General features: G+C 35.7%; 1 protein-coding gene across 4 annotated transcripts in view; it reads right to left on the reverse strand.

Moving 5' to 3' along the window:
* LOC135221809 (transcriptional adapter 2-beta-like) overlaps window positions 1-14,967 on the reverse strand; it is a 68,728-nt gene that overhangs the window by 40,238 nt on the left and 13,523 nt on the right. For 3 of the 4 annotated variants that reach the window (XR_010316093.1, XM_064259713.1, XM_064259696.1), the window contains exons 4-8: window positions 7,866-8,022; window positions 7,534-7,754; window positions 6,580-6,672; window positions 4,547-4,686; window positions 3,810-3,932 (exon numbers count right to left, since the gene is read on the reverse strand). Coding sequence is in view for 3 of the 4 variants with exons in the window: in XM_064259713.1 (XP_064115783.1) it covers window positions 3,810-3,932; window positions 4,547-4,686; window positions 6,580-6,672; window positions 7,534-7,754; window positions 7,866-8,022 (734 nt within the window). In the remaining variant the exon portion in view is untranslated. The remainder of the gene's footprint in view (window positions 1-3,809; window positions 3,933-4,546; window positions 4,687-6,579; window positions 6,673-7,533; window positions 7,755-7,865; window positions 8,023-14,967) is intronic. The other variant, XM_064259704.1, reaches the window with a different exon arrangement.

The raw sequence follows: 14,967 nt of genomic DNA on the forward strand, positions 1-14,967 counted from the left end.
AAAATAAAAGATGATAAAAATGATGATAGAATTAAGCTGCATAGAGAAACTGGCAATTTCTCTCTCTCATGTCATATGCCACATAAACACAAGTATTGTTCAGTAACTCAGCTTTTGTCTTTGTAAAGTTTACCTTTTGTCATATATATGTTTCTTTTTAAAAAACATACAAAGCATTGTACTGTAGCTTTGTACAATATGTATAAATACAGAACTGTAAAAAGAAAAACGGCACGATCGGCTGACCCTTTTTGGTGTCTGTCTGATCCAATATCCGGATTAAAGGGGTCCGTTTTAACAAGGGTCGACAGTACTACTGCCAAATTTTTGCAAATGAATGGTATAATGTTCAATATACTATAACAACAATGAACCAGTCCTAACAGAGAAGCTAAAGCTTTGATTCCTTCCCAATCTTTACTTCACTAACTCTACAAAAAACTATCTTGAAAATTTCAAGTTAAAAGAAAATCCCAACCTGAACATAATGAAACTCACTTAAAATATTTTACTACTATATTATTCAGATTTTAAACAAATTAGACAACTAATTACTAGTATTGATGAATCAGGAATTGACTTAAAAGGATTCTTCAACTGGGAAAATCCTGCTCATCCTATGCCAGCAAAGCAGACCACGTACCACAGAGATTTTCACTGAAAATTCGACTTTCATATGAAATCACCACAGAAAAGTCCTATCACAGGTCAACAATGCTAAATAGCAATAAATGTAAAATAGAACATTTTACAGCTACAGCAAAATAACATTACTGGATGAAAGCAATGTTTTTATGAAACTCATTTGTTCTTAAGAACGCATTACTCATTAATAGCTGTACTATCCGTACTATGTGCTCAGTTACATCAGCTTAATCTCAAATCCACTAGCACATTAGGCAATGCTTTATTTATCCATGAAACTTCAATGAAGCTGGTGATGCTACTGCGTTTCCCAAGGAATGGATGTGTGTGAGATTCTGCAAGGTAAGTTTGGTACTGTTGAACCTGGAACACAAGAGGCAACCTGCTCCTTGATGTAGGGCCCAGAAAATAGCATTTAATGAACAATGATCAGTGAAGGGTTGCATAATGACATGAAGAAGGGTAAGCAAATAACTAAAATATTTATACACTCACCTACAAGTAGAAGAACTATGAGTCCAGAGTTCACCTCATACACACTGGAAATGTGGGTACTTTGTCCATGGATGAAATAAATGTACTATGAGATCTACCATATTTGCCCACACAAGTATGCATGGCATGATTAGGGTAAAATCCTAAACCACTTTACAACCGAGAAGTATACAAACCACAGTTAAATATAGCAAATATCTTAACAATATACAAGTAAAAATAATATGCTGTTACGACTAGTTAAGAGACATGGATAACCAAAGGTAACTATTACTTCGAACCGGTAAAAACAATATGTATAGTTACTGAGTAAAAAATGGGTAGACAAAAAGATAGAAGAAAGAGAATTATGAATAGAGGTACAGAAGAAGGAATGAAAGGGGTTGCAGTTAGGGGCCAATGGGACACTCCAAAGAACCCTAAGTAAATGACTACAGTGCACTCACTAACCCCACTATGGAGGACTTTCAAGGAATCACATGAATGAAGAAATGACTGAAAAACTGAAAGGAAACAAGTACTCAACAGTAACAATGGTGATGAGACTGACCAAAATATGAAGAGATGCTAAATTATTGATAAATGCCCTAAACATGTACAGAAAAAATTCGTGAAACAGAATCAATGAACAAATGTGCGAATGAAAAGTATGTAATGTATGGCACATCCTTAAACTGGCGGAATAATCCTGGGAAGCGAAGCAGCACAACTGGCTTCAGAGTGATCAAGTGGAGAAATAATGCCTTCTCCTCCTGGCCACCAAAGTATGAGCTTGGCATGAGCATTGAAATTTTTCCCCTTACATAATATTTTAAGTATGTGTGACTGAGTCTGCTCTGAAAAGCAGAGACATTTTATGAATAAAGGGATTGTACATTGTGCAACAAAAAGGACATTCAGCTGGAAAAAACCCTCCCCTGCCAACAGTAACAGGATTAATTAATCACATTAAAATGCCCAGCTGACTAGCCATGCAGCATACAAGTAGTAAATGGTATGGTTAGCATAAATAAAAGCATCTCCTGGTCACTACCAGTCAGGCTCTCATAAAAACTGTCATAATTAATTCTATTTTCATTCATTAAAGAGATCAAGTACCTAAAGGAACTGGTATCCCTTATAGCATATATTCTCAGCACAAAGATGCATTCATTGCCCTCAGCGCAACTGTTCAGACAATCAAATAAGCCAACAAAAAATAATCTTCTGAACAGCATCTTGAAGAACCCTCTACAATACTTGTTAAGTTTAAAGGTAAATGTCCTTAGTTACTGCGGGGAAATAGAAAAAGAACTGTGTATGGTATGCTCTTTCAATAGCTCTTAAAAATGGCAAGCTGAAGCACAGCTAGAAAAATAACTGCATTCAATGTAAGGAAAAACAAGCCCAAACTTAACATGACAACAAGCAAACGTTCCCAAATATTTACAGTGTATGTACAAGTTTATTAAAAAACCATCCCCTATACACATCCCAATAATGGGAAACCATAATTACCAAAGGTAAGATTTTATGACATTTATTTTCCATTACTAATCAATGACTCCAGAATTCATACAATGCACAGTAGAATCAAATTTCTCACCAATATGCCCATTTCCCTACAAAAGGGTGTTATAAGAAAAATGTGCACCATTTTCTGCGTTGGAGTCTTCATCTGGTCTTTGCTAAATTAGCTGGCTTCCTTAACTTTGCCTTGTACAATTCTCTTGTGAAAAATGGCCTATGGACATCTAGCAACGTGACTCAGTGGTCTCCCTTAAACTTCATCATGATGTAGTAATTCTAATGCCATTATCCTTATTATAGAGCAGATTAGTTTAATGAGATCACGAAGTCACATCCATAATTTGGAGAAAGTTAAAGGCAGACATAATGCAGCTGGTCCTGAAGAAACTTGTCTATTACTGCATTAAAACAACTAATCAAGAATTAATTCTAAAATTGTATTATCTCTAGAATAAGAAAATGTATACATTAAAAGGTTAGGTAAAATGGTTACCATTTCATAATTAACAGAAGTATTAACAGTTTTTCTCTTATTTTACTTGAACAGATGGTGTTAAGTTTAAGCATCCAGAATTCCCTAAAAAAAGTTCAGTTCTTATTAAATTTTCCTCTGCTGGTACAATATACATCTATATTTTTTCTAACTGCATAATTAAAGATATCTTCTATACTGTATAGAATAACAGTAGCCTGTGATGCTTCCAGAATACGCAGACTTGTGCACACAAAATCCAGTTACAAACTTCCAAAAAGATCAGCTAAAAACTTCCAATGATATTTTTGATGGTAAGAACCAGAGTAAAACATAGGAAGTGAAGCCCTCATTATTGTTCATGTGCTTGACTAAATATCATATTCACATTAAATTCTTTCTCCCTCCAATACATTGAAATATGAACATACATGCTAAAGAATTAACTATTTTAATTACTGAACCATATGTCACTGTACAAAATGACATTAAAGATTCTAACAAAATTCATTTCAAAGATTTTTACTGAACCTTGATATATGTTGTGAAAAATTACTTGAAAGTAAACACACGCATCAGTAAAAATGAAAAAAATTGTACATCAATTCTTACTAAAAAGATTTTCCTATACAAAGAAAATGTAACCACTCAAACCTCTAAATAATAAAAGTTTAAATTAATGACTCACCTTAAAAGCTCTCTTATTCGCGTTCTGAGCTCTCTTTCACGAACCATGGAATTAATTAAGTTTGCATGTTCACTTGCAGTTTGAAATTGACTGATTGTACGTAGTTTTTCAGCTATAACCTCTCTGTAAATTAAATAACAGACAATTATATACTGAGCATCAAATACTGCATGAAGTTAACCACCTAATTTTATATTCCAAGATTTTTTAATGTGGACAAATACCGTTCAGCAATCATTGGCCCCCTAATCTAGAAACTACTGTGTCAGCTTCAAAAATATAGACCATGAGAAACACACTTCTATAATAAACCTACACAAAACCTTTGGGTAGATACTAGACTTCCATACATGCATACAATTGCAATTTTAGCCACAATCAAAAATAATTTTGTTGTCTTTTCTCAATTTCAATCAATTTACTACTTTCTTTGTCTCACCTTTCACAAACCCAAGATACAATTCTCTCTACATAACCAACATCCTAATCATAATTTTACCACTATGCAATTCACATTTTGGAGGTACGTAGTTACTTCGATATTTTTTTATTTCATGTTCATTTTCCTCTCACATGTAACCATAGGCTTCTACTATTACTTCTATTTAGAAACTCAGATTTATTCAATGGATACCATATTATCTTTATTCTACTATCAGAGTTACATATTCCAAAGGACTTCTGTGAAGTCTATTTGAACACTGAAAATACAACTGTTTCAATTTCAATAAACTTACTTATCTTCTTTATTTTTTTTCTTTAAAGGTATTTGTGTTTTTTCTCTCTCCTTCTTGAAGAATTGCGGCACTAACTGAAAATCTCGTACAACACGTTTTCTTCTAGACCGTTCTCTTAGTCTTCTCATATACATATCTACCTGCAAGAAGTATATACCAAATGAATTTATGTAGACTTAAACTTTTACATGTAGCACATAAAAAAGCAACACCTGTCATGAATATAAGGATACTTAACCATCCACTTTTTACATCAAGTTTAACCAAACTACAACACTGTTTAACATACGTCTGTACTTGTATAAATTATCTAAGCCATGTAATCTGCTGCAACATCCACAAGTTTGCTTATGGATCACAAAAAAAGGTATCAAAATTGAGACACGGGTTAAAAGTGAGTTGTGACCTAACAAAGACAGCCATAACTTGGCTGCAGTTCTCAAGATGCTAATGAGCTTTCAGATCACTGGAAGCAGTCTCAAAATCCTGTCTGTTGAGAGAGAAACCAATGCTGCCAAAGTGGCCATCTTCATCTCTACACAAGCAGACTAACTGAAGGGACCTCGTTCAACTTTCTCCAGTTGAATAGCAGGCCCAGCTGCCAGTACAAGAGTCACAGGGGAGTAAGTTCTCCTAAGTTAGAGCTAAACATCTGTGAAGGTAGGTCTTATGCCAGACTACTGGACCTAGAGTGTCACTGGCAGCAGTATCTGAGTTAAGACCTGCAGAGCGATCACTAGGTCAACACACAGGAATAGAATTGAGAAATTTTACCCATTCAAAGAAAAAGTAGATAAGTTCCTGTTGTCAGATGTATTAGGACAGTATACATCCTGCACCTCCATGCAAATTCATTCAGCAGGCTGAGATTATCAAGACCAAAACAGACGACTATACCTGGCAATCCGTCTGTCACCTCCTCAATCAACTGTTAACCCATAATCAACTCCACCTGTTTTTTCACAATCCTGATTATATTTCGTAGTCCATAGGATGCAAATGGCAAGGGGATTGTATCTATAAAGGGAAGCCAATATCCTGTATGAATTATATCCATCATCCACAGCTTTGCCCCTTATATCTTGCCACTACCTTCAGATTCTCTGGAAGAACCGACAACACAACCATAAATGAGGAGGATAACTTAGCAGCTACATCCAATATGTCTGAATGGTGGCTATCCTAATGATCAGAAGACTTAGATAAAGAACAGTGATAGCTAGAAGAATGTCTCTGAAGTGGATGGAATAAACATCCCTCTAACTCACAACTCTTCTAGAACAATTTTTTAAGAATGCCCCTATTTGAGGGAGCAGCTGGAGGTGTTTGAACTTCTTGCACAGCAGTAGTCCCAGCAGAAGTGAGAAAAGGACTGCTGAAATTCTGAAGCAAAAGGTCAAGTGTGGGCAGGTGCAAAAGTATGGCTGTTAAGGCTGTGTGAGAGAGACAGACAGAAACAGCATTGCTGGAATGCCAAGAGCAGCAGAACAGGTGACATGAACCAACAAATTGGTGGCAACAGGAGGAACACTGGTTGAAGCATCAACAGAAGCTGCAGATAACAATTTTGGCAAAAATGGTGCAGCAAGGAGTCAAAGGACATACTGAAAACACTAGTGAAGAATATGTAAGCTAAGCACAAGTAGCCAAGTATCAGGTAAAGTAGGAACAATAAACACAAGTATAACAGATATAAAAGATGTAGCAACATCTGTAGTCATCACAGGAAGTAGTGGTTGAAGTGGTGCAATAGAAACTGAAATGGTTGTAAAATTTAAAATACAGTTCCAGATCAAATCACAAATGTTATTCTAAAAAAAATACACTGTATAAGTACCCTCCTTCCTCTTTCAAACATTTTTTTAATTAACTTAACAAATGAATATAAAAATAATTTTCCTAAGTCTTTCATAATACAAAGATATCAAATGTAATATAAGGTTAAAGGTATACAGCTTGTTTTATAATCAAAACAAGAATAAGCAACTGAAAACTAAAGTAAAACTACTCCCATATAATGTACAAAAACTTACCTGAGTTAATTTAAGTGCTATATCTATATCTTCATCATCAACAGGATGAATAAAAAGAGGAGCTATCATTGCTTCGGCATCATTATCCCATTCCTGAAATAAAATGCTGTTGTCAAAATACTTAGGTAAATATTCAAACATGGCAACACAAAACATAAATGCACAATATAAAAAAACTTGTGATGGACAGCCAAGTCCATTTAATAAATGCTGAATTGACGGGAAAAATAAAATTAGATGGAAATGGAAGAACAAGCAGTGTTAATCTTGATAAATAATGTTGACTAGACCTCTGTAAAATAAAAGGGCATTGGAAAGAATTATCTATTTTATAATGAGCAGAGAAGCAAAGGAAAAAGTAGTCAAGAAAACAGTTGTGTAGATGTTGAAGAAGAGGTGAATTCAATACTATATATTCAGTATGAGAGATGGTGCCACAAGAAATACTCACACTACAAAATATAAATGGAGGAAGGTATTCTAAATGTCCATAGTCATAGTAGCATGAGTATTGAAATGGAAAAACAAATTCACAGTTATGCATAGGTAAATATATACATATTTAAAAATAAATCCCAACATAGTTTCAGGGAACTGAACAGACTCCCGAAAGCTCTCTGTAGAGATTTACTTTTAATATACAGTGTGTGCACATACATAACAGTGGATTTGTTTCCCCAATGTCCATATAATTCATAAAGAGCAATAAAGGGAGCAGAGGAGAATCATGTTTTGGTGGAAACAAAGGCCTTAGAAGAGGTAGCCTGTAGTTGATGGGATGACCAAATTGCACATTTTTTCTTATAATATATTTAATATTTTCTTAACTTTTAGTTTACCTTACTTTTATATTTAACCGCATATTATAAATATTTAATTGACAAACCCCAATACTTTTATGACAACTATCCAATACCAACAAATATCAGGATAAATATAAAGTATTTTACTTACTCTTTCAAAATCATCTCTGTGTGGCATATACCCAAGGATTGTATTTTCTTCTGAGGAAAGAGGTTGTGAAGGAAGAGAGGAGCCCAAAGTTGGGGACAGGGGACCTGTCTCTGAGGCGTTGGCATGTTCAACAGGAAGCTGCAATCTTTCAAGTGCAGGTTTCCACGATGCACGGCCAATGTTGCCATCTATGTAACTGCTGATGTATTTATTCCTAGCCTCTGCAAAAAAAAAAATAACAAGCATTTCAGACACTCAACACAAAACTTAAAAATTAATATATCAAATATATCAAACAAAAATAATCCTTGCTAGATCAATGAGTCACATACCATCTGGGGATCTTGTTTCAATGTGGCGAGCAATATCTTCCCAGTTGCCATACCCGTATTGTTCTATTGCATCTAGTAATCTTACTTCCTCACGGGCTGTCCAGTGTCCTTGACCGGGGAAAATGCTAAAGTTTCCTGTATCCTGGAAAACACCGGCCTGTGAGAGAGTGGGCCCGAAAAGAGATTTGAACCCATTAGTGGAGGGGGGCGCAGGTAGGCAGAGTGCAGTGGTGGGGGCAGCTGCACTGACGGCACCAAGCCATCACAGTCATGTCATTTTGTCCATTTTCAGCGAAACTACCAACTGAACCTTGTTACAGTTAATAATAATATCTTCAGATTTCCCTTAAACTTTCAATTTCATGAAGCATATCTAAAGACCCAAATTTCACACGCTCATAATGATCAAGAATTAATGTATCCTACCATCAACAGGCCACCTAACTTCTTCCAGAACATATCCTAAAATGTGAGGCAAACCTTTAAAAACTGATGGCTATTGCTACATAAGTCGGCTACCAGGTATACCTACAAAAGTGCTGATTGTCTTCTCATCTAATAAACATTTATCCATATAATGTTCGTCCAATGAGAATATCCTTTTATAAACCTTATCTTCTAAAAAAATCTAAATAAATCACATGAACCTAACTGTATTAAATACTGCTGTTCCAAGCTTACAACTGTCTGCAGTCATGAGAACAAAAGCTCCACTGCTTCAAAATGACCTATAGTTTCTGACTCTTCAAAGCTTATAAAACAAATAACATTCAAAACTCACCTTCTTATATTAATGTAACTTGGTTACAATCCAAACTTGAAACTGCACTTACTGGTTTGCAAAACATATCTTCCTCAAAAACTCCTCAAATACTTCTGGGGTTCCTTCTATACATTACAAATGCACTACAAATCTCAGCATTTTTGTTCATAATGTGGATATGTTTACAGTATCTATTTTCAACAGCTAATGGAAAACATCTGCTACCAAAGTTATAAGCCTGACTAAATTGCTCCTTCAAGAATATCCATGAACTACTGATTTCAAATATATGCTAAGATCATTTTCAAGCAAAATTTACACTATTATTGCACCATATCTAATGCACAGCGGTATTACACAAAATATTTTGCTGGACAATCAAAGGAGTACAATTTTTTCTGTAATTCTCAAATAATATTGAACTGGCCAAACAAAATGATAAATACTGTACTGTACTAATCACTGCATTAACTTTCTGAAACCTGATTGAAAAGAAATTCATTATTAAAAGTATATGTAATACAAGCTACTAGATTAATTAACCACATTCCTGGACTAATGCTAAATATATTATTGATATCTGGCAACTTCTTTGTAAGGCTTCATTAATGTGGAAATAAAAAAAATACTTGTGGACAACAAAAAATACTAAACACTCTTCTACAAGAATAAAATCAAAGCTTATTGCTACTGAAAATACTTTTCTTTTCCTTTTTACAATTAAACCTAGCAAAAGTTATTTACTTTTAAAAAAAGTCTTAAGCCATTCTCTCAGCTAGTATACAGCCACAAACATTCACGGCCTCAAAACGGTAACAGTATGAATGAACCCACCTATGAGGTACAATGGACCCTAGCCTCAAAGTATGAAGTTTGAATTTGTGGATCATAAAAATGACTTGAAACTGTCCATAAATAACCTCTTATTTGAATGATGACAAATCACTAGCAAGATGGGATGCATGAGTTCTAAGTTTTCTACATGAAGGGGTGGAACTATTATCTAGCGTGCTGTGAAGATGCACAGTATGTAGTAATATAGGTTCCATACAGTGCTCTAACACCCTCAGCTACATTGCTCTCGATCTTCTCACTTTCATCCATAGTAAAGTCTCTTCTCATCAGCTGTCCAACAACTGTCTTCCTCCAATTTTTACCTTTTATTGAAAAGCAAATAATCTGGTCAAGGCTGTCACACATAAGATCTGGATAAACTACTTCATAATTTGTTTCAGATAGAAAATTAATGAAGACAGTATTTATTTAGTACCGATAACCTTTATGGATCCATGCATTTCCAGCATATCTGGACCTTCTAAACGAGGCTCAGCAGCTGCTTCAAAAGGATGCCATAAAACAGCTCCTTAAAATCCTTATACAAGAGCGACAGGAACCTGGAGATGTGCCTGTTATCCCCAGAAGGGTTTGATGCACCAAAGGAAAAAGATGGGTTGATACAATTCCAGTTCCTCTGTTTGGGATCTCGGTGTCTACCTCCAAGATTCAGTTACTGAAAAGTATGTTGTTGTCAACCTGATGTTCAGGAGAGCAATAAAGCCTTAAGGGGGCCGGCCGGCTAATGCCCTTTTTTAAGGACAGGACTTTGATATTCATACTACTTAATAAGGTGACTTGGGACATCTCCAAACCGCATATGATTTTCGCCTCTGACCTTCGGTTTTGTGACGCCACGGCAATTTATCCCGAAAATAACCATTTTTCAAATTCTATCTTCTCCCTTGATATTTAATATTAAGACCTGGGATTACTACCATATATAGACCTGATGTAGACCTCCAATCGAATGAAGAGTTTTTTTTCTAAAAGTCATTTTTTTGCTAGATATGAATTTTTCAATATGGTAAAAAAATAAACCCTATAAATCAGGAGAAAAAAAATTTATAAAAAAGACGAAACAAAAATTGGAAAAAAGGGCTCTATTTGATTGTTCTATAATGTCTTTCTGAGTTATATACCAAATTCCAATGTTATAGCTTTAAAACTAAGTGAGAAGATAGATTTTGAAGGTCAATAAGTAGTTTTGAGATACGGGCATTCAAAGTTTTCCTTCGTATTTCTATAAAGACAATGTTAATAAATAATGATTATTATGAATGTATATTTCTTTTTTGTGTATTAATAAACCAAAACTATTTTATTTATCATAATTTAATCATAAATGATGATCCCTTTGCTCATATATCGCAGCCTGGGGCACTGCTTGAGGCAAGATGGGGCACTCCTTCCTACGCAATTCTCTCTCTCCCCTTCACTAACTCGGCTTATTACACCGAATTTTCTTCTTCTGTATGTTAGCGAGATGTTTTCCTTGTATTTTCCTTTTTGGCATGATGAAATTCATGCCCGAAACAAAGATAAACAAACGTAAAATGGAAGAGAATGTCAAGAGGTGAAACTCGAAGGCGTACTCTTTTTTTACAAGACAATTTAATAAATCATGATTATTATGAATTTCATATTCCATTTTGGGTATTGAAAAACCAAAACTTTGTTATTTATCATAAATGAAGATCTCTTATCTCTTTGCTCAAAGATCGTAGCCTTGGGCATAGTGTGACGTGTGCTGTCAAGCAAGACGGGGGCGTTACTAAGCAACCCTCCCCTCTCTCTTCACTAACTACGCATATATTATGATATTCTGTAATAATACTCGAGCGATTTTTTTTCGTCTGTATGTTAGCGAGATGTTTTCCTTGTCTTTTCCTCATTGGCATGATGAAATTCTTGCCGAAACATACATAAACATACGTAAAAGCGGGCAAATGGCAGAGGTGAAATGGAACGTGTAGACTACTTGAAGTCTGTGATCGCACTAAATCAGGACTGGACTTGGTAGCTGAGCCTGAAGTCTCCTTCTCGACTCGGGGAATGTCTACAGATGCCATTTCTCCCAATTTCTTTGACAATAATTATCAAAATTTACGATAATAGAAGAAATATTGCATTTTCTTGTACGGATCAATGTTTTTGGCTTACTGAGTTACGATAACTAATTACCCTGTAACTACGAAAGTAAGAGGAATTTTGATGAAATATTTCGTATACGTATTCTCAATTGCCATATGAAGCTCCATGAATTTTTTCATGACTTTGCATTTTTCGCCCTATACCACCATATATAGGGGTTCCGGCCGGCCCCCTTAAAAATGGTGTGCAACACTTCTACAGCTGTAGTTACCCTCTGATGTAATAAAATCTCATAAAGAGTGACAGTAACTCAGATGAACCTGCAAATAAGCTTCTAACTAGGCAAAGTAGCAGATCGCAACCATACAGCATAGGAAACATCATTGTTCTATATGGAAGAATATGGTGACTGGTAAAATGAGAATACATAACTTGGATGTGCCATATTAAGTGTCTGATGACAGGATCTATAAGCAAGCCTCTCTCTTCCTCACCAGCAAGGTCAAATTCTCCAACAATGCTGAAGCATACTTTCTGTATCAGGTGTATTACTATTTTTCAACCACTTAGCTGGATCTGTTCCCATCTACCTGTTGATCATTTTACATTGCTCCAATTTTCAGCTTATTAAAAGTACAAATCCTTCCAGCAAGCCCTATGAGAATGGTCTCATTACACCATTTTATAAGAACTATAATGATCTATGGTTATGGGTTGTCCCTTTTAGAAATACTGGCTTCAGTGTCTGTCTTGGGAAGGTTGAGACATCACATTATCTTCTATCCCGGAATTGTCAACCCTTATTTGTTTAGACAACTACCGAGTGAGGCCACACCAGATAAAAATATTAATTGGGTACAGCACCAATGAAACCATATGTGAGTCAAATACTGGTATCTGCAAGGTGGCGAAGAACACAACATCAGAAACTATGTAAGTACATTATTAGTGGACACCTTTGTTAGGACAGAAGCAATCATATTAACATAGTATTAAGGTTCATTTCTGGAAGGGACAATGTAGCAGTGGACAGTCTCAATTGGCGTAAAGTAAGTCCTATTACCAGAATCATTACTTGTGTGTCACTAGCAAATCCCAGACACACCATGACATTAGTAAAAGAAAAAAATAAAAGTGCTCAGGTAGAGTGGCACTAGCAAATGTTCCTTTAGGTCATATGCAGTTAACTAAATCACTCACAGTGGGAAGAAACATGAAATTTTTTTAAATCAATTTGTATTTTTCATAACTAACAAACCTTCTACATTAACATTAGGATAATACTAGCGCCAAGCTGAAAACCGGTAGAATTAATAAAAAAAAACTTGTGTGGTCCAGGGACTATTGGCATCTGTACCAGGTCACGGGGTATTGTGGTTCCCAGAATGCAGTAATGAATCTGCACAAAAAAATTCTTAATTTTTTTAATTTTGTTCCATTGAAAACCATTACATACTTAGCCTGAATAGCAATTCAGATGGGATGGAGCTAAACTGCTACTGTTTAGGAGAAAACAAGGTCCAGAAAGGAGTGGAACCCTGTCTTGAGAAAGTATATAAATTTTCATAGTAAAATCAATTATTTGGATCTTATCTACTATTTAAAATAGCTTATTTCTCCTCGCCTATTGACAAAGAGATATAAGCTATTCTTAACAAAGGGAAGATTGATGTCCAATAAAAACTTTTCAAATACAAATTTTTATTTTAAGACTAAAAGAGCACCTGCCATTCTAATCAAGAAGCAGCAATAGTTGACCTTGGAAAAACTACAACAGAAGGACACTTTTGTAAGAAGTAATAAGCTGCAATGAATGAGTCCTCCAGCCCAAATCTTTAACCCTTGCTGGCAAAGCTTGACAGTGTTGTTTCTCTGATAGATGTAAGGTGGGAGGTGCGCTCTGAACCGCTGACACTAGCCCCCCTCCCCCCCCACAAAAAAATAATAATAAAAAAAAATAAGAAAAAATAAATAAATAAAAAACACTGCAGCACAGTTAAAAACAACTCTAAAAATTTTACAGAACCCAGTGCTTGTGAATTGAAGTAAAAACAATAATTTTTACAGAAACTTCTAAAAAATTTTACAGAAACTTCTAAAATTACCTCCAGTATGATGATGAGAAAGGTGTTACTCCAGTTCAGTAACCTCATTAGTGTACACTATATTTAGCATATACGTACAATGTTACACGTATAACAAAGGAATGAACAGAAAAAATGAAATTGGAAATAACAGAAAGTAATGCTGAATAGTTCCAAATGTCGAAGGAGTGATCACATTAACTACCAAGAGCCTAATGGAACATATGCGTATTGCATCAACCTGCCTGAGAGACCTTATCATCATCTCTCTTCTTTTGTAAATGGAATGGTGTGTCTGAGATCTTTGTGCATTGCAAATTTAACTATGTTTAAAGCAATGGGTTTGCAATGAGACAGATAGAGTAAATAATAATGAGCATTAGGTTTAAAAATGATATTGTTATGATACAATAAAGTTTGTTCATACTTACCTGGCAGATATATATATAGCTGTATTTTCTGAAGTCCGACAGAAATTCAAAAACTTCCGGCACACACAGTGGTCGGCCAGGTGGTTAGTACCCATTCCCGCCGCTGGGAGGCGGGTATCAGGAACCAGTCCCATTTTCTATTCATAATTTTTATTTCCACTGTCCCCTGAGGGGAGGTGGGTGGGTACTTAATTATATATATCTGCCAGGTAAGTATGAACAAACTTTATTGTATCATGACAATATCATTTTGTTCATGAAACTTACCTGTCAGATATATATATAGCTGAATCCCACCGTTGGAGGTGGGAAGGGACAGAATAGAAGGATTTTGGGAAACAAATGCATGCAGATGATTTACATCTTGGTTCCACCTGTTAGCATTGCTGGCTTCGTGGTTATTGCCACGTAAGTCTGCTTGTGCTACTAGAGTTGCCAGCGAGGTAGAGACCTATATAGCTGGTGCACTCCAGATGATCTGTCAACAGGGGCGAGACCACGACGTGACTAGACCATATTGACCATACCATGAGGGCTAAGAAGTAAAATAAATATATATATAAAAATATATATCACCACCTGACCAACCTAGCCAAAGTTAAGGTGTGTTAACTAAGGCTTAAGAGTTAAGAAGTCACCGTTGTCGGCGACTCAACTACTAAATTAAGAGCTCTTCCTAACCATTTTCTACAGGATAGGATGAGTGGTACTACTTGCCCCCAAGATTGTGTCTGCAGACACGTATGGCCCTAGCGAGCAGCAGATCTCATATGCCATCTTCACATCTCGCAGGGAGTGTGAATTGAACACAGAGTTGCTTCGCTAAAACATGGTACTCAGGATGTTTGCTGAGTGCCATGCTCTGTTGAAATGCTTCCGAGGCCGCGCCCTCACCT

Source organism: Macrobrachium nipponense, chromosome 20, assembly GCF_015104395.2.
Source record: "Macrobrachium nipponense isolate FS-2020 chromosome 20, ASM1510439v2, whole genome shotgun sequence".
Taxonomy (NCBI): Eukaryota; Metazoa; Arthropoda; class Malacostraca; order Decapoda; family Palaemonidae; genus Macrobrachium; species Macrobrachium nipponense.